This window comes from Thunnus albacares, chromosome 4, assembly GCF_914725855.1.
Source record: "Thunnus albacares chromosome 4, fThuAlb1.1, whole genome shotgun sequence".
NCBI lineage: Eukaryota > Metazoa > Chordata > Actinopteri > Scombriformes > Scombridae > Thunnus > Thunnus albacares.
In genome coordinates this window covers 5,239,930-5,266,159 of record NC_058109.1, presented here as the reverse complement: position 1 = coordinate 5,266,159, position 26,230 = coordinate 5,239,930, and the positions used below count along the sequence as shown (strand labels likewise).

General features: G+C 39.0%; 1 protein-coding gene across 1 annotated transcript in view; it reads right to left on the bottom strand.

The window, feature by feature from the left end:
* Positions 1 to 18,958, bottom strand: part of ptprt (protein tyrosine phosphatase receptor type T) — a 280,227-nt gene extending 261,269 nt beyond the window's left edge. The window contains exons 1-2 of the mRNA XM_044348580.1: positions 18,814 to 18,958; positions 16,772 to 16,897 (exon numbers count right to left, since the gene is read on the bottom strand). Of these exons, the coding sequence (XP_044204515.1) occupies positions 16,772 to 16,897; positions 18,814 to 18,958 (271 nt within the window). The remainder of the gene's footprint in view (positions 1 to 16,771; positions 16,898 to 18,813) is intronic.
* Between the last annotated feature and the right edge of the window lie 7,272 nt (positions 18,959 to 26,230).

Here is a 26,230-nt window from a genome sequence, read left to right as displayed (position 1 = left end):
ATGACTATTGCACTTGTGATATCTTCTTTCATAAATATGTCAAAAACCTCTTTAATATGTTGTTTTAAAACACTGAGCAGCTCTTCAACTGTTGGCCTCTTATCCTGAGTCGTGACAACAACTATTGTGAGCAAATAACGCAAAAAGTCCACAGAGGAAGGAGGTCAATGAAAAAGATCCTCTAAACCTAAGTACTTATAACCAAAACTATGATCTTTCCCGCATTTTGTAGTTTAATTTAGATAACGTGTTGGGAGAAATGATTGTTAAAATTGCATTTTAATATGCATAACACTAAAATTGAAATGCTAAATGCTCCAAGTCAATATTAAAAAGATGTTCTGCAAAGCAAAAGATGACTATAATAGACACTGAATAATGAGCAAGCTGTTCCACTGTTAATTTCTTGGTGTCCTACATTGCAGGTGATGGAAAAAGCAACAATAAAAATATCAATAAGATTCTGGCAGTAAAAAAACACAGAATTTCCTTTTAACCCTTCAAAAATGATGCTGGAAATTTTGCCACTAGGTCTGTTAAGTGTTTTCTCTCACTATACCATTCACTTCACTGGGTGAACTGGGGGTTGTTTTGAAAGTTCCAGTTGTTTTGGGGAATGTTTAATCCACTGCAGCCACTGAACATAAAAATTAGTTTCAAAGAGAGATACAGTATCATTTCCTGTCTGCGTACACCGCATGAGACATGTACACCTATTTTCCTTTAAGAGCTTATTTCCTTTCCATTCACCTAAAGGAGAAAATCACTCAGGGAGTATTACGTCTATTTTCATCATTATATCTGTCTGTAAAGACGCACACACGCACACACACAGGTAGGCACACACAAACACACAACATCAGCAGGCTCAAAGGCACATTTAGACTCACGCACAGTAATACGGAGCCCACAGCTGGGTGTGGGGTATATAATCTACCCACTAACTGCAAATGAAGAAAGAAACACATCAGGGGCTCAGATTAGATGGAGCTGGCAGAGATGGAAAATGAAACAGAGGCTGTTGATGATGTCTTTGTGCTTCTCTCTCTCTCTCTCTCTCTCTTTCTCCCTCTCTCTCTTTCTTTTCTTGTGGTTATCACCTTCTTTTCTTCCAGGTTGTCTGTCATTTTCAGACATTATTGCCTTTCTCTTAGTATTTGTCCCTCTCAGTCTGCCTCACTCTCTCCCTTTTTTCCCTTTCACACACACACACACACACACACACACACTCACATATAAACAGAGAGTTATCACTGGCCTACAGGGACCCATTACTTCTGTGATCCAAGGCTTTTATATGGTGGCTCGGTCTTAAAAATGGGCATTTATTGCTCCCCCTGATAAATTGTGTGTGAGTGTGTCGTGTGTTTGTTATTCATTCAATCTGCTGTTTGCTCGGTTCTCTTTGGAAAAGCTAGACGCAGATAAAAGCTTCCGCGTGCACACGCATATTGTGTTTGTGGCTCGCTTGTGTTCGTGTGTGGCAGCGAGAGAGCGAGAGTTGAGTTTTAAGAGTCTGAAATAAGAATATTACAAACCAAAAAGGGTAAAAAGAAGCAAAATCAGATGTGATATTAATTAATCTGCTGGGGAATGTGTGTGGTCTACAGGTATTTATACTGGTCAGACACATAGATTTACCAGTCTGGTTCAATCTGTGTACACATAACACAACTTCGCACCTGCATGCAAGATTAGACTTTGGCGTTGAAAGTGTAGTTATTTGTACGCAGCTAGTGAGACCGGGTTGACATTACAAGATCAATATTATTAATGGTTTATTTGTATTTTATTTTTACCACCAGAAAACTTTCAAACAGGCAGAGATATGTAAATATAATATGTAATAAAAACCCAAGTCACCCCAGTTTATGAGCTGTTGAAGTGGTGGTTGTTATTTCAACAGGTGATAGACAACTGGCAAATGGGATGTGAATGGTGTAACATCCTTTTATGTTCAATTCTTTTATCAATATGTGTGTAAAAGGGCTGCTGTTGCAGTCTGAGCTTCCCTATAAGTACGTATGAATCAAATCATATTGTCTGCAAAGGGAGCTACCGAGATCCAATTTGGATTTTCTGTGAAGAGGAACCATGATATAAAGAGCCAAATCACAGTTTATTGTATCTAAGAACGAACTATAATGAGAAAAAACATTCACATCGACCACCATTCTTTCTTAGAGATTCCACCATGGCCCTCGTGTAAGCTTTCAAGACTTTATTTTCCAAAACTTTTCATAATTGAGTTGGATCACTTCCAATTCCTTCATGTTTTTTTTTTTTTTTCTGGATAGCAAAACATTCAAATTTCCATGTCTAAAATCACACGTTCCATGAAATCAAACAGCTAAAGGAGCAAAATGTGTGAATGAACTTGATTTCTCTAAAGAATTTACCAAAATGTCTGATTTCCCTTTTGTCTCTTAAAATGAAGCGGTTTAACACTTATTCAAACTAGTCTGAAATTCCTTATTTTCTACTCTACTTCCCAGCCCCCATACACACACTTTTCCTTCCACTCATCCTGTTTCTCTTATCTCCTACTGTCATTTCTACATCTCTCACTGACAGCTCTATCTACGCTAGTCGGAGTTACAAAGGGATTTTACCAGTCAGGTAATCCATCCATCTTCATCTCACACCCTCTCTGTGGATGTATAACTCTGCTATAATGGCTTCTCTCTGAAAGAGACTGACAGGAGCTCCATACAGCTCTCAGAACGACGTTTCAATGGGAACCACGATTCAAAATCACCCTTGCTTATCCTAAAAGGAAAGTATGGTTTAAAATTTAAGACTTTTTACTTGCCTTTAGCCAGGAAAAGTGTGCTGAAGAATGCTGTGACATTTTATTCACCAGTTACGTTGCTGAGATCTGAATGCACGGCAGCATGACTTTAAGCAACACATGTAGTTAGGTAATCAGACTAGTTGATCCTATGTTTTACATAATTAGTTTAACCACAGATTTGAAAGTGCAACTGAAGGTGAACACAGTAGAAATGTTGTCCTTTGCAAATGTAAAACTGAACCAGGAGGGAGCTCTGCAAGATCTGATGGGTTGTCACCTTTGTTCTCACTTCCAAATGTATTGTTTAGATAATGTGGTTTGGCTGGGAACTGGTTCAAAATCCTGCCTGATCATTTGTGTTGCTTCCCCCAGTTAATTGTATAGTAGAGTTGTGACTGGCGATGTCACCGCGTCCTCTCATCTTAGCAATGAAATGGCTTAAAATGTTATTAGTGGAAGGCAAAACACTGTCGTCATTTAGCTGTTAGAATTAAATGTTTAAGGCACTGATTTCACCGGTTAAGGTAGCTCCTGTTTTGTACACAAGTCCTTCAAATTAAAAGACCAAATACATCATTTGATCATGTGACACATAGGAGCGTTTTCTAATCTGACGCCCCTATCAGCAGCAATCAGCAGCATTACATCATTTATCTGTCTGTGCTTTACAAAACCGTTACAAATCACTGTTAAAGAATAATGATGTTTTATGATGTGACAGTGATGTGGTTGAGGTCTGGTTAGGTTTAGGCACAAAAACCACATGGTTAGGTTTAGGGAAAGATCATGGTTTGGGTTTAAATGATCACTTGTTAAGGTTAGAGAAACGTGATGTGGGTTAAAGTTACTACTTCCTTAAAATTATGCAACCTGTGTTGTCATGGCTACAATAATAATCACAGGGTTAGGGTTAGGGGACCGTCCAACTGTCCAGACTGGCATTCGGTATTGTGACAGCCCTCCTCCTCTGAATGAGGAAAATTGTCAACTTTTATAAACGTGATCTGAACTGCATCATTGTTCCGGGTCATAGACGGCATCTGTCAGTCAAATGTAACTATATGTCAGTTTTGGGTTACTAACATCACAAGCTATTGTGTCTTTTCTTGGCAGGACAGTCTTTTTGAATGACAGGAAGTCTGATGTATGATTCTGTCCTTACTGGTTGCTAAGATGGTCGTAGATCGAACTTTGTTGCACTTTTACAAGGTGACTGAATAAATAAATTGCTGCCGAAACAGCAGAAGCATCTATAACATCAAGTCATATTGACTCTAGACATGGAAGACTTGTATTGACATCCAAATGGAAGAAATGTGTGCTGATAATCATATCCCTGTCGCTTATCCAAAAACTAAACATGCATATTACCACATTACACACATTATCATCCCCATATGGCTTAATACATGGATTCAGACTTTATCTCTATCAACATAACGTTGAGGAAAATTCCTCCAGCCTGACTTGTTGCTTTCTCTCATCCTAATCCTTTTTTCCACTTGCACAAACAAGAGCCGTAAGCTGACAAGAGACCATGTTTGCATTGTTTTTTATTATGTTTTTATTATTATTATTATTATAATTAAACTTACTTTGCTCCAGGCTGTTGCTTCCTTAATAAAGCATTTAAATATTCTGCTTGTCATTAATTGGCTCACTTGGCATGGAGACTTATGCGACGATTTGTGCTGTGTGTATTCGCCCACTGCACTAAAACACATTATCTATAGCACAGAAGTTAGGCAACAAGTTGTGTGATTACTTTTCAAATGTTATAATGAAAACAGTAATCATATTTGTTTTTTTTTTAGAGATGGCTGACAAGTTCAGCTAAAGAGCAGGGTAAACTAGAGCCTCTTGTAACAACCAGCCTTAGATAGATAGAGATAGATAGATTTTAGCCTAAACAAACTGCAACTGTATGGTTGCAGCAGTTTCTTCTAAAGGAGGACGAGCAGAAAACTTGTCTGTCGATGTAACTCCAGAGCTGCCATTCGCTACATCTCCTTCCTCCTTCCACTCAACCTTAAAGCTAACCACTTACAGATTACTTTCAGTTAATACTTACATAGCGTCTGCCTGTCACCCTGTCAATGTATCATTATCGCTTTGTGCCATTTGTCATTTCTCTAACCCTACCTCCCTGCTTCCTGCCCACCCACAAATCACAAATGTAATCAAGTCGGCCCTGACAAGAGCCCTCGAATCACCACCGCCAAGCAAAAGAGTGGACGGGATATTTAACCTCTGTACCCATCAGCAGCCACTCCACACACACACACACACACACACACACACACAAACACACACGATTAATGCTATACAGCTGTGACACACTATAATTTAGAAGTCTATTACTGATGGCAGCATTAAACAAGGCATGATAGTGTGTGTGTGTGTGTGTGTGTGTGTGTGTGTGTGTGACTTTGTGACAGAGTGTATAGATGTGTGTGCGTATTAAATATGTGTCACAACTGAATGGTGAGGCACTCTCTGATTAGTACTGATTTGTTTTCAGCCTCTCCAAGGAAAAATAAGAGAGCACTGTCAAGCAGACGCACTCACACACACACATACACACACACAAACACTCAGACGGAAACACACAGATACGAGAAAAATGTCAAAATACAACTTGAGACGTTCACCACAGTTCAAACATACTTTTCTGTCAAGCTGTCAAATCTAAAAAAATAACATCGACGGAAACTGAGAGGCAAATTTAGGACAAAGCCTCAGGAGGGATGAATGTCTGGGAGAGGGAAGGTGGGGAGAGAGAGAGAGAGAGAGAAGAAAAAAATAAGAAGAATGAACGCCATAAAAGAAAAGAGCAAAGACAGGCAGAGCTGTAAGGCTTTCTACAACACAATGTGGGTCCCGGATTGTCAGTCAGTGCAAACATCAACACTGCAAATGACAGGGTACACCCACACATACACACCTACACACTCACACACACAAACCTCTGGCATTGTTAGCTCAGCTCTGGCTAGTGTTCTTTAAAATCACCTAAAACCTCAAGAAAAGCAACAAAAAAAAAAAAAAAAATCATTGCATGTTCCATTTGGCTGTGAAACTTTTGCAAGCCTGCAAGAAGAAAAGGGAAGATTTTTGCAGAAAAAACTAGCAAAATAAAGGTTTCATACACTTGCAGAGAGAAAAGGGTGATAGATGAGTGATTCACTGTGACACCTATTGGTGGCGGAGGGGAGGATCCAGACGGAGGAGATTGATTTATCAGGTGGCACATGCTGATATCATCTTTATCATCGATTTTTGTTTTAGAAATTCAACAGCAGCCAGTCTGTTGACCTTGGTGGCCATGATGTGGATGTGGATTAACTGATACTGTGGAAATGTCTGGACTATTTACTCTGAATCTACAGTAATTACACCCTCCGGCCCAGTTTAATCGGTAGACATGCACACAGTCGCCGTGTACTTATATAGCATAATGTACAATTCAGATGTGTTTGAAGGCTATTATAAACCCACACAGGTGCTTTCACTTGTGCCTGATTTAGACATCCTGTCAAGACTGTGTGGGCGTGTACAAATTATGCTTGATTGACATCTCCCTCGCTCACCAGTTGCACCTGTGATGGCAGGACAGCTTATGCCTTTAAATAGGTCATATTATGCCCCTTTCCCAGTTTAATATTTTCATTTTTGTGGTCTATGTCCCCTTTAAGGAGCAAGTCATACAAATCTTTACGACAGCAGACATGTTGACTTCTCATAGCAGGAAAAGCACTTTACCAAGGTCAGGTATTTGTTTAAGCTAAATTGGATTCAGCCATCTTTAATGTTATTAATGACACCTGTGCTTTTCCTTCTTTGACATGTTGAATGTCTACTGTGGGACATGTCTATGCATAACACATACAGCAGCAGTCACACACCTTCCCATTCACTTGAATGAGAAAGTGTGTCTGCTACTGTATAAATAACAAAGAGCTGACCAGGTTTAATGAAACCCAAATTTAAAGCCAGATTAAAAACATTAGGTCTTTAAAGATGTGAAATAATATTAAATGTTAACGATGCACATTTGCCCTTTCTGGGTAAATGTTACATACACACTAAAATTCACTGGGTTAAAAATCGACCCACTTGGGATCAATATAGAACAGATACAGTATTGGGTTAACCACCATTCTGACCCAGTGTTACTGTTTCTTTGTGTTTTCTTTGGTTAATATATACTGTACATATATAACAATGAGCCAAAGCAAGCCCTCATTGCTACTGGGTCGAGTTAACACATCGTTGCTTTGGTGTTATATTGATCCAACTTCAGTCAGATTTGATCCAGTGATTTTTAGTGTGCACCACTATCTGTGATTATTTTAGCATGTGTAGTATTTGCACGTCTGGGACTTTTTACATTTCTTATCTCCATCTGTATGTGTCATTATATTTAAACCTAACAATGCATTTGTGTAGACTGCACATTCACCTTTTCAGTATACTTACAGCTCCATGAAGCTAACAATGCCTTCACATTTTTGTACCTGATACTGTGAGTAGTTATCATCTCAAACTTGTAAATTGCAAACCTGTCAGTGAAGACCTTTTTATCTTTATCTTATTTTGAATAGTGTTTTCTTCCCTTGTAATTACCCTTCATATTGTCTTGAATACTATTTTTATATTCTCTTTCTCTCTGTTTCATTGTCTCAGCTGCTGCATCAGCCTAATTTCCCCTCAGAGATCATTAAATCCTCATCTACTTTTCCTTCTTGTCTGACAGGAAGCAGTACATGAACCTCTCTCTGACTCCCGAACCATCAGCACCAGTTCCTGTCAACACACACACAGACCTGCATCGCTTTATACATCCATGACACAGAGACAGGGAGCAGAGCAGAGCAGAGGAGAGAGTCCTGCTACGAGTCCTGACCTCACACCTGCATGCTGTTTTTGGCTGTGGGCTACACACCCACTGCCCAAAGGTTGATGCCCGGAAACATCCCGAACACAGCAAAATAATAAGAAAATAAGAAAATACAGACAGAGGGCAGGGTCTCTGCAGATAAATACACCGCCACACACTTCCAGTGGGTCATAAGTGATGATTGAGAGTGATTACTTTTGGATGAGTCTATAGCAGTCAAATTCACATGATGATGCGAGGTGAAAAGTTGCTTTGCATTCTGCCTGAAAATACCTCAGTAAAGCCAAAAATCAAGGAGTATTTGTTAGTTTAATTAGATTCCTTTAGGCCAAAACGCTGCCACTGAATAGTGTTAATCAAACACAACCCCACACCAGCAGTACCAGTTTGTTGCTTGCTTTTCACTGTAGGTTTAACTATTTCACGATCGACAATGATGATTGAGTGATGATTGAGAGCGATTACTTTTGTATGAGTCTATACGTTGTTTTTTAGGAAAATCCTACATAGTATAATTTTAATAAAATTAGACAGAGATTGTCTGTCACTGTTCAGACCACAAATTAACATGTTTCTGTCATTATCTGACACACAACAGGCACCCTAACTCTAGCCCTAACCCTAACCCTAACCCTAGCGCTAGCTCTAACCCTAATCTTAACCCTAGCCCTAACCCTAGCCCTAAGCCTAGCCCTAAACCTAACACTAACCCTAACCCAGGCACGAACCCTAGCCCTAAACCTAACCTTAACCCTAGCACTAACCCTAGCCCTAAACCTAACCCAGGCACTAACCCTAACCCTAGCACTAGCCCTAACCCTAACCTTAACCCTAACCCAGGCACGAACCCTAACCCTAACCCTGGCCATAACCCTAACCCTAACCCTAGCGCTAGCTCTAACCCTAACCTTAACCCTAGGACTAACCCTAGCCCTAAGCCTAGCCCTAAACCTAACACTAACCCTAACCCAGGCACGAACCCTAGCCCTAAACCTAACCTTAACCCTAGCCCTAACCCTAGCCCTAAACCTAACCCAGGCCCTAACCCTACAGTTTTGCAGAGGTGGGGGGTTTCTGGTTCTAATCTCTTCCTCTTTCTAGACCAGAAAAAATAAAACATTCACAAAGACAATATCAGCCAAATAAATATATGATGTAAGACCAGAGGGAAGACAAGAAGAGAAAGTACACACATATAGAAAGATAACAAAAAGACCAGACACACACACACACACACACACACACACACAGTGTCTAAGGGGATAGTAGCTTTTGTAAGAGATGACCCGAGAACCTCAGAGAGAAATAAGAGAGAATGATATCTATTCCTCTCTGATTACTCCTCTGTGAGAGAATTGAGGCTCTGTCCGTTCCCACCTGAGCCCTCCTAGCTCTCCATCTCCCTTTGTCATTGTGTCCGTGACAGTAAAAGCATTTCACATCTTGCTCACTTCAACAGGTACAGTCCAAATTATAACAATAGAAGGATTTCAGGTATAACGATAGCCCTCAACTTTAATAGAATATTTAAATCCTCATCTCATTTTCTAAAGTTTTGAAATGTCAGCTTTGCTGTATGTTTAGATGTGAGTAGGTGCGAATTTGCCTGGGGTGGCATGAATATATATGCAGAGTTGAAAATGTTTCAGCTTGAGCAAAAGATTTGTGTGCATATGCTGGGGCTTTATGAATCTGCCTCATAAACATACAGAGACAAGAGGGAAATAACAGAAAGGAGAAGAGTTTTGGATGAGGTCAGAGCTCAGTTAGAAGCTGAACTGAACACAAACACATTTTCTGCAAGCTAGCTTACAGCTAACATCGGGTGTTTGGGGCAAATACACAAAAGTGGTCAAGCAGTCAAATTCGCATGATGATGCAAGACGAAAAGTTGCTCAGCGTTCTGCCTGAAAACACCTTAATAAAGCCAAAAATCAAGGAGTATTTGTTAGTTTAATTAGATTCCTTTAGGCCAAAACACTGCCACTGATTAACGTTCATCAAACACAACCCCACACCAGCAGTACTGGTTTGTTGCTTGCTTTTCACTGTAGTTTTAACTATTTCACTTGCGCCTATATCTACAAGGCAAAAATTAATTAATTGATGGTTGATCTGCTGCTTTTAAAACATAATCTCACTTCTTAGCTTATTATTTTTTTCAAGTTATTAATCACAAATAGACAACTGCAATGGGCAACTCGCCCATGACATTTTGTTATCCTGAGCTGTATCCACAGAACTGGAGTTACATCCAGGTAACCACAATATTGACATGCTGCAGTGCGACGCTTATGACGTAACTTACTGGCATTTAATGCTACAGATCTTCACAGCTAAGTCGCCTTTAGCCTCTTTTAACTCACAGTTTTCAGCTGCACATTAACCGTATATTTTAGCCTCAGAGTCAATGAACGAGTGGAAAAGGAAAAGAGCTAACTACCCAGTGAGCATCTGTCTTACATTCATCAGATGGATAAAAACTTCAGTGGGATGTTCTTGTTGTTGTAACCATAACAACCTGATAAGTCAAAAATAAATCAGGGCTGTATTTCTTTTAGTTTGTCTTTCTGCTCCTTAGTGGTCAAAATTAATTTCATACATCTTAAACCAATGATGACCTTCACTACACCCACACTACTACTACAACAAACTTTTAAGACAACTTTTATGGATTTACTTATTTTCAATTGCATGTCCTGGAAATTGATTTTTATAAAGGACGGGGTGGTAAAAAAAAAAAAAGTAGTAAGCATCACTGAGGAAAACTCTCTCTGCCTTTGTGTCAGTCTTTTTTTTTTTTTTTTTTGTTTCTTTCACAGTTTCTGTCTCCCTCATCTTTCTTTCTGGATGCCTGTCTGTCTGCCTTTGTCAGTCTCTTTTGTGTTGTTTCCATTTACATGGCTCTGTGAAGTCTTTGTATTCCACTGCAAGTATAGGCTATCTCTCAGTCTTCTTGTGCCTCCTGTCAATCATTACCTCACTTTCACTCTCTGTCACTCCATTTTTAGTCTGTTCTTTTATTTCTTTCTTTTTTGTTGGAAGAAAATCTCAAACTTTCTCTAACTGTGTGGTTTTTTAACAAAGATTTTTATGTCTCACCTTTTTTTTCTCTGTCTGGCATCTTCATTTTTCTCACGAATGAGACATTCTCATCCAGATCCTTTGTCTCAATAGTTTTTATTTCTTTTCTCATTACAAAACCAAACATCTGCATAAGACACGCTGTCCCTCTTATTATTTAACACTGCACTAATATGTAGACACATATGAACAATACAAATACATTATTCAGCAAAGCACAAATAGTGGGTTTTTTTATGAATATTTGTTTCATACAAATATTTCAATACAATTGTTTGTTTTCAGGAAGAAAAATAAACCATGTCAAATACCAGAGTGCAGGTCGGTTACATCGCTATCTCAGTGTCTCTCCTCTGCTCCGCTGTGACGTCTATCAGTAGGTCTTAATGAGGGGAGTCACATCCACCTGCTACATGACGCACATTTCCTAATTTGGACATCACTCCTAGAGTTGGGAGTGTTCCCCAGAGATAAAGCTGCGCTACTGACACACGCTTCATGAACACTTATTGTAACACTTTAATTAAAAGCGTAATAAAAACAAAAACAGGATTTTTAAGCCTCTGTCCTCTTTTATACGAATACAAATACAAATAATTTTGCTGCCTCAACAATACAGATACAAATACTGGGCTCTCTGCACATCCCTGGTACACACACACACACACATCACTTCTTTGACTGAGCTTTCATATGCTGATGATGCTGAAGTACACATACTGTGATTTTTTTTTTCTTTTCTATTTTTTCTACATATTAATACATTTCTCTGAGTCATTCTCTAACTCTCTCTCTTTCTATCTTCACTCTTCAGCCTTCACTAAGTCCCCACTTCTCTCTCTCTCTCTCTCTCTCTCTCTCCCCCTCTGATCATTTTTTATGTTTCAGATTGTGGCCGTGTTGATGGGTGCTGAAAACATCATCTGGCTTTGATGTTTGATGTTTGCTGCTTGTGTGAGTTTGTCTCGTTCAGCCTGAGGTTTGAAGCTAATAAGAGGTATGAGATATGAGTGTGTGTTTGTGTGTATGTGTGTGTGTGTGTGTGTGTGTGTGTGTGTGTGTGTGTAGGACCAGCCAGGTAGTATAGAAAAAGCCAAAAAGACTCTTTTTTTTTTTGGTGGTGGTTTGCAGGTTTCTGTAAGTTTGACAGTGAAATTTACTGCGGTTGCTTTTTTTTTTTTTTAGCTCATGTTTATTGTTATTTTGAGAAAAAGGAGCTCAGCTATGAATGCCAGAGGTGTGCATTTGTGAACACAACAGAGAGAATGCATTCCTTTTCTTTTCTTTTTGTACAGTCTCACATACATGACCTCTAGTCTACATTACAGAGAACATATGATTACTCTGATTATGCAAAACAGTATATGCTAAATAAGATATCAGTGCAGCCACTTGCAATATGGATGTGCATCTTATTCCATTTTTTTTTTTTTACATATTTCTTTTGTCAGTTTATATGACAAAATGTCATCATTTTTGATTTATGAACTCTCATTAGATTATTACATCCATATGTAGACTACGGCAGACAGAAAAACACTCATGCCCATCCAATCTCGTCATAGTTATAAGTTGTCAAGGGTGCAGATTATATTATTATTACTCTGTCAATACAGAGATGATGAGAGAAGAACTTAAAGGATTCATTCCAATCCAATCATGACTATCTCTGAGATCTATAATCTGTCAGGAGTATAGACTATATGACAGCTATATCTAATCGGAGGTGAAGAGAGAGAGATGGAGAGAGAGAGAGATGGAGAGAGCGGTGGTGCCAATCCAATCTTGTCAGTTCTACAAGCTGTCGAGTGAGGGTTACGCTCTATGATAACTGTATCCGCCTCATCGATATTATGGAGGTGAGGTGAGAAAGAGGATTATATGATAATTGTGTCGATAATGGAGGCTAAGAGACAAAAGCAAGAGGCTTACCCTGCACACATGCTGTACTAATACTGGTGGTAAACATTCAAAACATTACAGAACATACAGCTTGTAATCATGAGGGGAAACACAGATTTTCCCCTGAAAGGATTTCCAAATTTAAACTGAGCATTAGCTTGTTATATATTTATGTACTTACAACAACTATGGTGTCAAATGGCACTTTTTAGAACTTGGAACTTGGAAGAATCTGGTTCTTATCACTGTTTTTTTATAATGCACTATAACAAAACAGCTTGTCTATATTCCAACAGATTTCAGTTTGGTTCTGGTACAATCAGACTAGATTGTTGCTATTACCTGAAAACACCAGTCATCATGAGTATATACCCAACAGTTACCATATATTTGATGTGACAGTTTTCCACAACACAGCTCTGTGCTCAGTAGATGTGATAAATGAAAGGCAGTCATAATCTACTTATGCCAAATTTCTTCTTTCTGTCGTCATTTTTCCATTTTTTTTTTTCTCAATGGTTTTATGGCAACTGATCTGGTCTGTGTATATAGTGTAGAAACAAACACATACCTGTTATGTCCATGTCCAGTCCAAACATTTTAAATTATAACTCTCAAAAGACTTGAAAATAGTTCAATATTTAATGCTCAGACTGTCTCTTTGTCAGGGACTAGCTCTCTTAATTTAATATTTATGAACTAGACATATGAATAAGAAGCTCCGTTTGACAATTTGGCTTTGATACAGCATGGCGCTGATACTTAATATATATCCATCTGAAGTCCGGTATGACTATAGTAGCAGACTTAACATTATATAAAAAAAAAAAAAAAGAGCGAGAGACAGACAAAGAGTCTGGCAGACAATTTGTTCTTGTCCTGCCTTATCAGATCTATAGCTGTCAGGGCAGCATGCAGTCGATAAGTTGTCCATGATGAGGGGGGAGCTTAAAGGCCGTGATGGCGATCGCCCCTGACAACCACGGCCCGTTAAGACAGATGAGACAGATAACTGACATGAGACATATATACAGAGAGAGAGAGAGAGGGACAGACTGGCATGGCACTCATGCCCGTTCAGTCGTATCAGATCTTCAGTACAAGATCTTGATCTGGTGAGTGGAGGCTGCGGCTGACAGATCTCTCGCTCCACTACCTCTGACATGTCAGAGACAATGATGGGAGAAGAGAGAGAGAGAAAGGGAGATGATGATGATGTATGAGAGCAATAATTGACATGACTGAGAGATAATATGCGATAGAGAAGAGAGTTATAGCATCGACGCGTGCAGTACGAGAGCGATACGGTGAACTGTTAGAGAGGAAAGGGGAGCGAGAGGGAAAAAGAGAAACCTCTCCGTGGTGATCTTAATGCCAGAGCTAGTGTCAAATAAGTTTAAATTGTGTCAGCCGACAGGGAGATGAACATACCTGGTGAGGTCCACGTCCCCCCTCTCCTCTATTCACAAACAACTTTAACAAAACTGTCAACAGAAGTGGGAACTAAAAGTTACAGCAGCTGAGTCAATCGTTGGGTCTAAGGGGACTCTTGTACACCACACACACACACACACACACACACACACACGGATCTCCGCTTGGCAGCAACTCTGCATATTATTATATCGCTGACCTAAACACATTCTATCTGAGTGCATTCACAGTCAACACTCCGAGACTGTAATCTGGCCACAGTAGCATTGCAATCTGCAACAAAAAGAAAGTAAAAGACTCACTTGCAGTAGAACCCAACAAACTGGACTATTCAAAACCACCTTATAGTAAAAATACAATGATAAAAACCATCAGACAATTCAATGACAACTATCCCATATCCTGTCACATCATAATATCCTCAAAACAGTAAAAGCATAAACTAAGCTGTGTTAGAGCTGCAACTAACAATTATTTTCATTATCGATGAATCTGTTGATTATTTTCTTGATTAACCCTCCTGTTGTCCTCGGGTCAAATTTGACCCATTTTCAAATGTTTTTTATATCACAAATATCATCTAATTGCCTGAAAATCACATGGATGGTTCCATACCACACACTTTGCGAGTAAAAGCAATCACTACCTTCATTGAATTTTAGGTATTTTAGTAAAATTTATAGCATCTGTGGACTTTTGTCCGCCAGAGTCAAAATTGACCTGGGAGGACAAATTGTTGCATGGTCGATGGGAAGACAACAGGAGGGTTAATCGCTTTGTTGTTTGGTCCAGAAAATGGGTCAAAAATCACAAAAACTGTTTCTCAAAGCCCAAGATGGCGTCCTCAAATGTCTTGTGTTGCCCCGAGCAACAGTCCACAACCCAAATATATTCAGTTTACTGTCATAGAAGACAAAAGAAACCAGAAAATATCGATTATCAAAATAGCTGGTGATTCATTTAATATTTGGCAACTAATCGATCAATCGCCTAATCGTTGCAGCTCTAGACATAAACGACATATTAAACATTGTGGCAGATTTACGTGGTTTTAAAGAGAGATGAGATTATATCTTATTGACTTTTTACTAATTCGCATAACTGTGCTGCTTTGGAAATACAGTTTCCTCATAACCAGGCACGTCAATCAAATAAGTTTATTGAGAAAGTAGAAGAAGGTGACTTGAGGTAGACAGCACAGAAATGTACAAGACAGAAAGTGTGAAAAAGAGAGAGAGAGAGAGAGAGAGAGAGAGAGAGAGAGTCGTGGACGAGCATGTGTGTGTGTGTCCGTGTGCGTGAGTTAGAAAGTGAGAGAGTGGGCGACGGACAGAACAAAAGGGCATAAGTGTGTGAGAGAATGAGACGGATAGACGGGTTTCTGATTGCCATTTGGCGTTTGACAGGCGGAGAAAGACATCCAGCTGGGGTCACGTCACGATCTGCCTACCGAGTTATATAAGTCTGCCAACTCAGATGGACGGAAGAAGAAGAAGATGGAGATGTAAAGAGAAAGATGAGAAGTGAACATGTTAAACTTTTTTTTTTCTCGATGCAGAAAAAGGGGGAGTATTTAAACTTCTTATCCTACCACTTAAATAATGTTTGCAACTTTAACATTAAAGGGCAAAACCATGTGGGCTTTGTGGCCTCATGCAAACACTGGTGAAATGATTGCTTGCCTCTGTAACCATTCTAGAGCTAATATTGGCATGAAACTTTTCTACTCCTTCCCAGTTCAATAAAGAATAATAGTTTTCAAATGGATCATTCTACAGTGTTGTGAGTCCTTGGAAAGTAGAAAACATCTACAGTTTTCTTGGACTCGGCGCTTGAACATGATTGCTTGAAAATGATTACTTGGCCAGGTGATAAAGAACTAAAATAATTGAAATTGTTTTGTCATTTCTGGCATGAAACTGGTCAAAAATACTTACTTACTTAAGATGCTATCAGCAGCTTCATTTCAGAAAAATTTTGCATCAGTATCAACCAGCGATATCGAATCTGATTGATAAGATTCTGAAATTGAAATGACTGAAATTGCAAAGAGTAGACACCCAACACGACTATTTCCACCAACAAACACAGGTTTTTTTAAGTCTTGGTGAGTCACTAGACAACCTCAAAGTCTAGAAAGATGAGAACTCCTTGTGGCCTTCATCAGGGTCATCGGATTATTCATCGGATGACCCTGATGAAGGGTCTAAGGTCTAAGTTGTTCAACATACTACAAGTGTTGCTGGAGTTCTCATTTCTAGACTTCTCTCTCTTCTCCGTGCACCTTGGAAGTAGGTGAAGTTGTGCCAGAGACCCTCACTCTGCATCTACAACCTCAAAGTCTCACAGGAACATACGTTTTTAGCATTTTTCTGTACACAAACAAAAACAGAAATCAACCAGAAATACTACATGATGTCCTGATCATGCAGCGGTCATCAAAATCAAAGATCAACACCATCTGGCCCTTACTGGAACAGAACTGGTCCAACTTGGTCGGATACGTTGCGATGCTCTAATCATAACTATAACTGGCCATACGATCAATATCTGTGTCCCAGCTTTCACTGATGAATCATAAATAAAGTTTTTAAATTGTCCTACAGACGATACAGAATCTCAAACAGAAACACAGAGAGACAAATGTTGAATCCTACCTGTAGGCAGGGCGGGATCCATGGTGGGTTTTTCCCAGGAGTTGACTTGTTCCCAGGTAAATCCATTGGTTCCCAGTGACACGCTGTACCCACAGCTGCTGTACGACTCCTCAAACGTACAGCCACCTAAACAGATAGCAAAAAAGATGCATGAATATAATGCAATGATATAAATTTCATTGAGCAAGATGTTCGAGGTTTAGAATCAGTTCAACCAGATGTGGTACGTCCAACGAACAGCCATCAGAGGAGAGATGTAGATGTTTATTTAAACTGAATAATGCAAGAAAAGCTCTCAAAATAAACTAATTTGAGAGTAAGCGTTGAAACAGATTTGTCTTTTCTCCAGGCGGCGACAGAAAACAGAAATCTCACAATAGGAAAAAAGAAAAAAAAAACAAATCATGAAGTCAAGTATACCCACATATTCCCCTGTGCAGCAACACAACAGCGTAGGAGCTACTGGTGTATCTGTTTACAGCGCAGCCAAACAAACGTGCACTGAGAGGATTCATCGGCACTGTTTTAATAAAGAAGACAGTCAACAGCAAGTATAGTTTCTCTTCCAAACCCCATAGACCAGCTGTTTATTTCACATTACATGCAATGCACAGATGACATCCAGTATATGCCTGCACATTCCTGTAAATCCCTTGTGTGTGTGTGTGTGTGTGTGTGGGTATGCATTTTGAATTCCACATGAAAAAGGCAGACTCCGCCACTATCAATTAAAACTATAATATAGAGGGAATTACAGAGAGCAAATAAATTCAGTGGCCTGTAGCTAAACAGAATTAAAAACTGGGTCTGATACAATGAAAATCTTAATAATCTCTTTGATTCACCATATTTGTGATTATATTCTACGCCTCAGTACATGTTTTTAAACTGCATCTTTAATCACTTCAATATGGTTTGAATTTCTATAAAGTTTTTTTTTTTTTTTTTTTTGGTTTTGAAAAATTGAGCTTTTATAAGCTGCTTTGGTGTTGTTAACAACAATACACTAATTACATTATCAGCATGAATTGAAAGAGCCAGAGCAAGACAGACACTGTCACAGTTTATCAGAGAAGAGAGGAGAGCCGAGAGGAAGAGAGAGAGAGAGAGAGAGAGAGAGAGAGCATGTCTTTGTATGTTAGAGGGAGTGAGGGACAGATGAAGAGAAAGCTCTATGTGTCAACATGATTAAGTCACAGAGTCTCATCGTTATTTCATGGCCCGGCTAAGACATATTTTCCACTGCATTAGCCTTCTCTGCTAGCCTAGAGCACTGCACACACACACACACACACACATCCACACTTCCCTAATTAGACATATGCTTTGACACACAACCATTTTAATTTGTTTTGAAGCATTTGAAATGGGAGAACGTCATTGCTTTATTCATGAAATCACTTAATGCTTACTTTTTTTTTTTCTCTCTGCTTTTCATCTGCTTCTTTGGTGCTGTCAGCTCCTGAGAGCACATTTGTCAGTTTAAACCTCATCAAAACAAAAGAAACTTCAACTTCAACTGTAATAAGCTTGTAGATTACAATGAAACCAAAGCCCGACGACGTCTTCTTCCTGTAGACCCTACAGTATGTCCGCGATGTGTTCATGCATTTTCTCTTGTGTTTGACATTTATGTGACAGATATGTTGATATAATATAATGATATTCAGTATAATATAATAGTTGTATTACTTCATATGGTACCATAAATATGCTGCCCATAAAGATATGTACTCCTCATATTTCAGTTATTTATCTCTCTTTTTATACCAAGATTTGTGTCACTTGAACATCACACATGAAGCTTAGCGTAAATTCAGACAGGACGACTATCTTAACCATTCACTCCCTCTCCCCGGCTAATCCCGCCTTCACATCAGCTGATTAGGGGCATCGCTCCTAATTATCAAATCAGTTTCCTCCAGAATCTCTAACCGCCAATCACGGCTCAGCTGTCAAACTTTAAAATCCGTTTTCCCTCTCTGCCGCTGTCAGCTGTCATTTTCAGAGCAATCATCGCGACCCTCCTCCACCCCATCCACCTCCTCGGCGTGTCCGGAGCTCGCTCCTCTCCTCTTCATCCCCGATAACCATCTCGCCTTCTCCACAACGTACTTCAGCACCAGGCTGAGTTCTCCAGAAGCAGTGACCTACACCACCAAGATCCACGCCGTTCATCACCACCATCACCAGTGTCCAGACTCCATCGGGGGGGGGGGGTTATCTTATTCTACTCACGCATTCTCCTCCCCCTCTCATATCCGCCGAAATCACGATGGAGTCTATTCGACTTTTCCTTTTAATCTCTCATGATTTTCAAATAAACATCATTTTCTTCATAGAATTGAGTCTCTCCTGATTCAAATACTGTAGTTAAGTGCTAAAACTTTCAAAACTGTAAAACCGGAAACACCGGTAACGTTTGACATGTCAGACATTAATCATATGCAATGAAACATACAGAAACGTTACATCTCACATTGGGGACAGATGCCCATCAACCTATTTTGTGTCTGTTTAGTTAATTTCTTTCATTTTCTCTTGAGTTGCTTGTTGTAATATGTTGTAACACTGTACATAAATTACTCATTTGGACTTTGACTCAAGCCTTTTTATTTGGCCTCCTACCAACCTATCACTGACCAGACGCCCCCAACAGTCAACAGCATTTAAACACATACACTCTTTAATGTAAAATGCTAGAAATAAATAGTATAATTTTGATGATGTTTCTTGAAGCAAGACTTACATCAACTGGGAAATAAAATTCAAAAAAAAAAAAAGAAAAAAAACATCTTCCTCCTTTATTCTGTTTGAAAAACAACCTCCAGCAGAGGGTGAAAACTAGGAAAAACACAATTTTTCTTACAGATATGAAAACAGTTGTTATAAATTAATCAATACTGAGATAATTAGCCTTTATCGCCCCCTTGTTGTTCAGTGATCTCATTAGAAATGAAAAGAAATCAAAGTGATCTCATTAGAACAGAGTTATAAACAGGCGAGAGGGGGGCTGTGGGGGATCAAGCATCAATATTCAATATCAGATCTGCAATTTTAAGACCACCGTCAGGGGATGTGAGAGGGAGAAGTGGCTCACAGCGGTAGGTGAGTTTGTGTGTGTGTGTGTGTGTGTGTGTGTGTGAATGCCCCTGATCTAGTTTTGAAAATCAGTACAACACCTCCCTTCCCTGCATCTCACTGACAAACACACACACACACACACAAACATAATTGCACACATGTTCTGTGTCAGAAAATTAGCATAATGAAAACATAACACTGCTACTCTGGTCTGATTGGGAACATGGGTGTGTGCTTGTGCGTGTGCATGTGTGTGTGTGTGTATGTGAGATAAAGAGAGTGTGTGCTGCAGATAGAAACATGTATGTGTAGCTGCAGGGGTGGGTGCAAATACATGTATATTAGTCTTTGTGTGCGTGCATGTATTAGTGTGACACCAAAACAAGCAGAATCCCTTCATCTCTACTAATTAACATTCCTGTAACCGATATAATAAAATATTGATATGATAACTAGGGCATGCCTACACTCATATGTGTACAGAACAACTAGCCTACAGCATTCGATCATCGCTTTATTCCAATAAACGTCAGCAGCTGTGTCAATCAATATCTATTTAAAAGTTCAGTTCACTCACAAAGTAAACACACATTTCCCGTCATTGTTTATATTCAGCATCATTTTTTTTTGTTTTGCCAGTTTGTCGCTGCATCATTTTTTTATGAACAAACATGTTTCCATCCAGCTGTCAACTGCTGCAAAACCTCATGATGCAAACCAGATTCCATTAGTGAGAATAAACCAGTTCCCTGAATGATGACAAAATGCATCTGCCAGGAAACTGGAAAACATTGCTTAAAACCTTTATTTGAAATGATCAGTGTGAGACGTCCTGCTTTGACAGTCATGACTGATAGCTGCACACAGCACAAACTATGTTTACATACAAAAAGAATTTGCATCTTTTTGTGAAACATTTGGTTCTAGAGCCTTAATGATAAAGCGATTAATCATTGGCGAACTACTGCAGCTGGCGAGCTAACTGCTAACATGCTAGCTAGCCGGTCACAATAGCTCCCTGAGCTTCTTTCTGTTTTCTCTGTTCTGTGGTGTTTACTCCCTCCTGACAGTTATTGGAAAGGGGGAAAAACGTTCTTCAGGCCGGCTAACCGAGCTAACAGGTTTGCTAACTGACAGTAGCAGTTAGCAAACCTGTTAGCTCAGTGCCTAACAGTAATAAGCTACTGTCATATAACTGTCTGCCTCTTTTGTGTAGCATTTCATACTCTGGTAGCAAGTAAAAGTGAGTGCTAATAAGCTATGATAGCTGCCTCCATTTTGGACTCTGCAGCTCAACACTGTTGAGAAGGCTATCGGTCAGTTTTGCGTGTCAAAGTTCACCAAAGTTGAGCTTGACGTGAAAGTTTTGCATATCCTTTATCCAATATTATTTATAAATTTGTTAATATGTGAAAAGTATTAAGTAAAATAAGTTCCTTCCTTAAGAACGTTTTATGTTTTTGATCTTATTTATGTATCGGGACCATGTACAGTGTACAGAGTTAGCTTATAGCTAATTTTCATCAGCAGTCCCTTCAGCAGGTCACAAAACATATAACAGAACAATAACAAACAGTACAAAGCAAAAAACACACAGGACACATCACACACACACACACACACACAATGTCAATTATAAATTAATAATGTAAGCTTGTCAAGATTATTTGCATTCATGAGAAGACCATGAGATAAAACTTAGAGTCAGTGGTTACAGAGCTGGGTAGCTTTTAGCAGACTTTTTAATTTGGTTTTAAATGTACTAACAGAACTGCAGCTCTTCATGTACAACTAATTTATTTTGCAGGCCTACTTCAGTCCTGCCTTTGCATTGTTTTGTCATTATTGGATCGTATGTTGTTTGTACAATACCACGTTACAGTGGTCTAGGTAGCATTTGGCTAGTCAAAAGTAAGCAAAAAATAAAAACGATTTAAGGGCTTAGCATCAACACAAACATTAACATTGGATTCAATCCCTCTTCAGATATTATTTTTTTTGTTTGTTTGTTTGTTTTTTTGGAAAGCTTTAAATGGCTGGGATTAACTTTCCACCTTGTTTTCTGTGCTTGCCAAACAGAATTATTTCACATCAGCGGGGAGAGAAAGCAGCAGAAATCCGATGATGACGACGGTCGCCTGCAAATTAAATATTTCATCTGGTTATGAATTTGTTGACCGTTTTTTTTTTTTTTTTTCCCGCAAAGACTCGCTTACTTCACTGCAATGTAAATCAAGCCTGTGATATTCCAGCTACAGAGAGAGAGAAGCTTCTGCAAGCATTTGGTAACTGCTGCTTCAAGTTAATTGAGTCATTTCCAGTCTCCACTTCATAGTCCCAATGACAGTTTTCATCCTATTTTTCTTTTTTTTTTTCTTTTTTTTTCAATTTAAACACTGACAGTTATTGTCAACAAATTAATGGCCGGTAGAGAAATTACACGGACTTCTCCTTGTTTTCATGGCTGCAGTTAGGATGTAATTTGTTTTGCTGTCAAAAAAAAAAAAAAGCATTCTCGCCGCAACTAATAAGCAGAATGGCAATTACTTTGTAAAGAATGGAGTATAATGTGCTTGTACAAGGTGGCATATTTCAAAAGGTAAGAGCACACTACACTGTTGAAACAGAAAATTAATAACCTTTTGAAATTTCTCAACTAAATTTACTTTATAGCCACTTTATAGTGGTGGATATCAGGTAATGGTTTAATTTCTCACATTGCTCTCAAACAAATTCAGAACTTTTAGCATCCCTCCCTTTGCTAATCAATCTGGGTATCTCATATAATAATCATCAGAATGAGCCTGTTTGCTTGTTTTAAATACATTGCGACCATATGTAATTGCTAGATGAATATTATAATTTAATACATAAATAGATTATCGGGTATTCATGCGTTCAGAACAGATTTTTTTCTGCTTGAGCTCGCATGTGGTCCGTTTAGACATGTGGTCGGACGACATTATGCAAGCAACCTGACTTTCATCCACAAACACTCAAATACATGCAGATACAGCAAAGTGAGCCACATATAAGACCAACAAAAATAACTCTTTGCCCTCAATCCACCCACACACACACACACACACACACACATAACAACAACATCCTCCGACGATAACACTTATTTAAGCAGAATCCCCTGTCTTTCTCATGTTAAGATTTCCATTTCCCCGAGGCACCAATAGCAGCTATTAGACCCTTTCATGTCAGCCAAAGCTAACACAGTGCGACAGGAGCCACAGAGTCACAAACCAGAGGGAGGCACCCCGAGGCGACCGGCTCTAAAGAGTCTGTTTACTGCTCACTTAGATAACATCTACTGATCCTGAGTGTGACTGTGTGTTCAAGTGTGTGTGTGTGTGTGTGAGTGGGTGCAAACCGAGGACATGTTGCTGTGTGTTTGTGTGTGTGAGTGTGTGTGTGTGCAGGACAGAACTTGTACTTGAGTATTTCTATTTTATGGTACTTCTATGCTACTCATCAGAAGGAGATGTACTTTTTACTTAACTACATCTATTTTTTACAATATTTGCAATACGTACAAACTGATAAATATCCAACAGCATATTCAGTAGTTAAAATTTGCATTAAAATGATGCTGAAACATTAAAAAATTAGTAGTAACCACCCAAAAATATACTTTGTAGAGCCTGACAGTTACATCAGCATAATTGCATACTGAGTGTATCATTTTTTATACACAATAACATTAACTTTGTTATTTATTTGCCAATTTTAGCTTATCACAGACATATCTATATAGCAGTTTATGTCAGTCGATGAGTAATAATAAACTGCTGGAATATTTGTACTTGATTATTATAATAATTTTCAATTGTTATTAAACTTTACAATGTTCTGCTCAGTATATCCTGGTTAGAATTCTTTAATAGCCAAATTTAAGTAGGCTAATATATAGCCTATCAAAAGTTCCTGTTTATGTAAAACCACATAGTTATCAGATCTTTAAACTCTCAAATATCGCTATAAGCATCAGTTATATTTGGGTTTGATTTTGCTGATGCTGATTTTTTTAATTTTTTACACAACAACATTCATTTGTTTTCTCATTTGTCTCATTTAATTTTTCTTTTTTCTTTCTTTTTTATCCAAAACTCATTCAGAGTCGCTTCATGTGTTTACTGCGCACATGTAATGAACTTGTAGTGTGTGTGTGTGTTAACATCACTGTATGTGTGTATGCAGGCATGCTGAGAGAGTCTGGGAACAAAGGTGTGAGTGTGTATGTGTGTGTGTGTGTGTGTATGTGGGTGTGTATCTGTGTGTGTGTGTGTGTGTGGGTGGACTGACTCACAGAAAGCGTGCGTGCATGTGTATATCTGTATGTCTTAGTTAACTCTTATTAAATCCACTGTCAGCGAACATGCCAAGATCCTTAAATATTCCCATTAAGCCATTTAAAACCATATGCCGGCATATGCCATCTGTCCCCATCTAGCCCTTTTGCGTGCACACACACATACCCCACACACACACACACACACACACACACACACACCCCAAGGCAAACAAACACACTGGCTAAATAACTAAATGCCATTATTGCCACCCCAATAAGCCTGGATAATAAGAGAAAGCAGACAGAGGTTTGTTGGCGTAACACACAGCTGGAGCAGATGGGTTAGGTATGTGTGTGTGTTTTTGTACAGTCTATGTGTGTGCGTGTGTGTGTGTGTGTGTGTGTGTGTGAGCAACCAAAATAATGCTGGTGAGTCAGGTGAACAAAACTTGATTTGTAGGGAAAAAGCAAAAGTCGTGAGGTGAGTGGTTTTGTGTTTTATGTGTTTCTACAGAGTTGAGAGGAGAATGAATGCTAATAGAGAGACAGATTAATACAGAGAACATCTACCAGTGCTTGAATAAAACCAGTTCAAGTGGTATGAAATTTGTGCGACTCTCTGAGTGTGTGTGTGTAGAGTAGGAAGAGCCTTTGGGAGGGTTAGAAATCCTACAAATCTTTGACAAAGAGAAGGAAATTATTGTGAGTAAAAAGAAGCAGTGAATGTGCAGTAGATGAAATTTATTCATAACATGTTGCAAATTCTGCCAAAATACAAGGGCCAGAGGTTGTGTACATGTTTGTGTGTTTCCTGAAAGCTTTTCATGGAAGTTTCCTGGTGTTTGCATGTGCTAAACAAGTGAGAAGAGCTCAAATGGAAACCGAAACAAGGAAAAGTGTGAAAGTGTTAAAAATAAAAATCTGCCACCACTTAAATGCTGTTTAACAGATATCGGTGGGGGCACAGTACTTCACATTTATTATACTTCTATTATGTTGTTTGGTGTGTTTTTTCATCTCGCTGCGGATGAATAAAAGTAGACGAAAGGTTCGTTCCTGCAGCTGTAATAACTAGCAGAGAAATACTTGCCAGCAATTTGCAAGATACCAGCGAACAACAAGTATCAGAGTCGAAATTTTCTAATCATTGCTTTTTATTATATTACATTTGGTATTTCTTATACTTATCTTGGAGTCCTTTACTCAAGCAGATTGTTTGTCTCCCCACAAAACCTTGACTGAAAAGTACTTTTCTGTAACTTTCCGATCTTTTAAAGCCCAAAATAACACAAGACACCATGACGCGTCACGTTTTCTTCACAAAAGCTGATGCTAATTCTGTCAATTTAGACTTAAGTAATCAAAAAAACCTGGTACAAATTCTCTTGGAAGTGAAAATGATGTAGGAACAGCTGAGAGGAGCTGAGTTAAACATGTGAGGAATAAGAGTGAACATACTGGACCAGGGAGGGAACCAGTATGTGGTACAAGTGAGTGAGTGAATAACACACAAGTATATGAGCAAGTGACTTAGCAAATGAATGAATGAGTCAGTGAGTGAAAGGTGTAACAGTTATTGTGCGGGATTGTTCCCATAACTCTCCCGCGCTGTGTTGCAGCTCACGTGTGTGTGTGTGTGTGTTTGTTAGAGTTGTTAAGGTCTTAAAGTAGGGGGAAGTGTTTTCCTGAAGGGTCTATTGTGACTTTAATTATCTACAACATGAATCAATAGGGGACCTGCCTTGTAACCTTTAGTTCTGCATGAAGGAACACAGGAAACAACGTCGCCACCAATCGCTTTCACTGGCTGTCACACACACACAAACAAACACACACACACACATCACATCACAAGTGTCACGACTATAAACGCTATATGAACAAAAACACATGAACATAAGACAACATACACACACACACACACACGAACGCCTGTATATATATGTCTCCACTCAATAGGAATCAATTGGTTTAGACAGAGGGGTGACTACAAAGGGAAAGCGGAGAGATTGGAATGCATAGGAGATTGACACACACACACACACACACACACACACACACACACTTTCCCC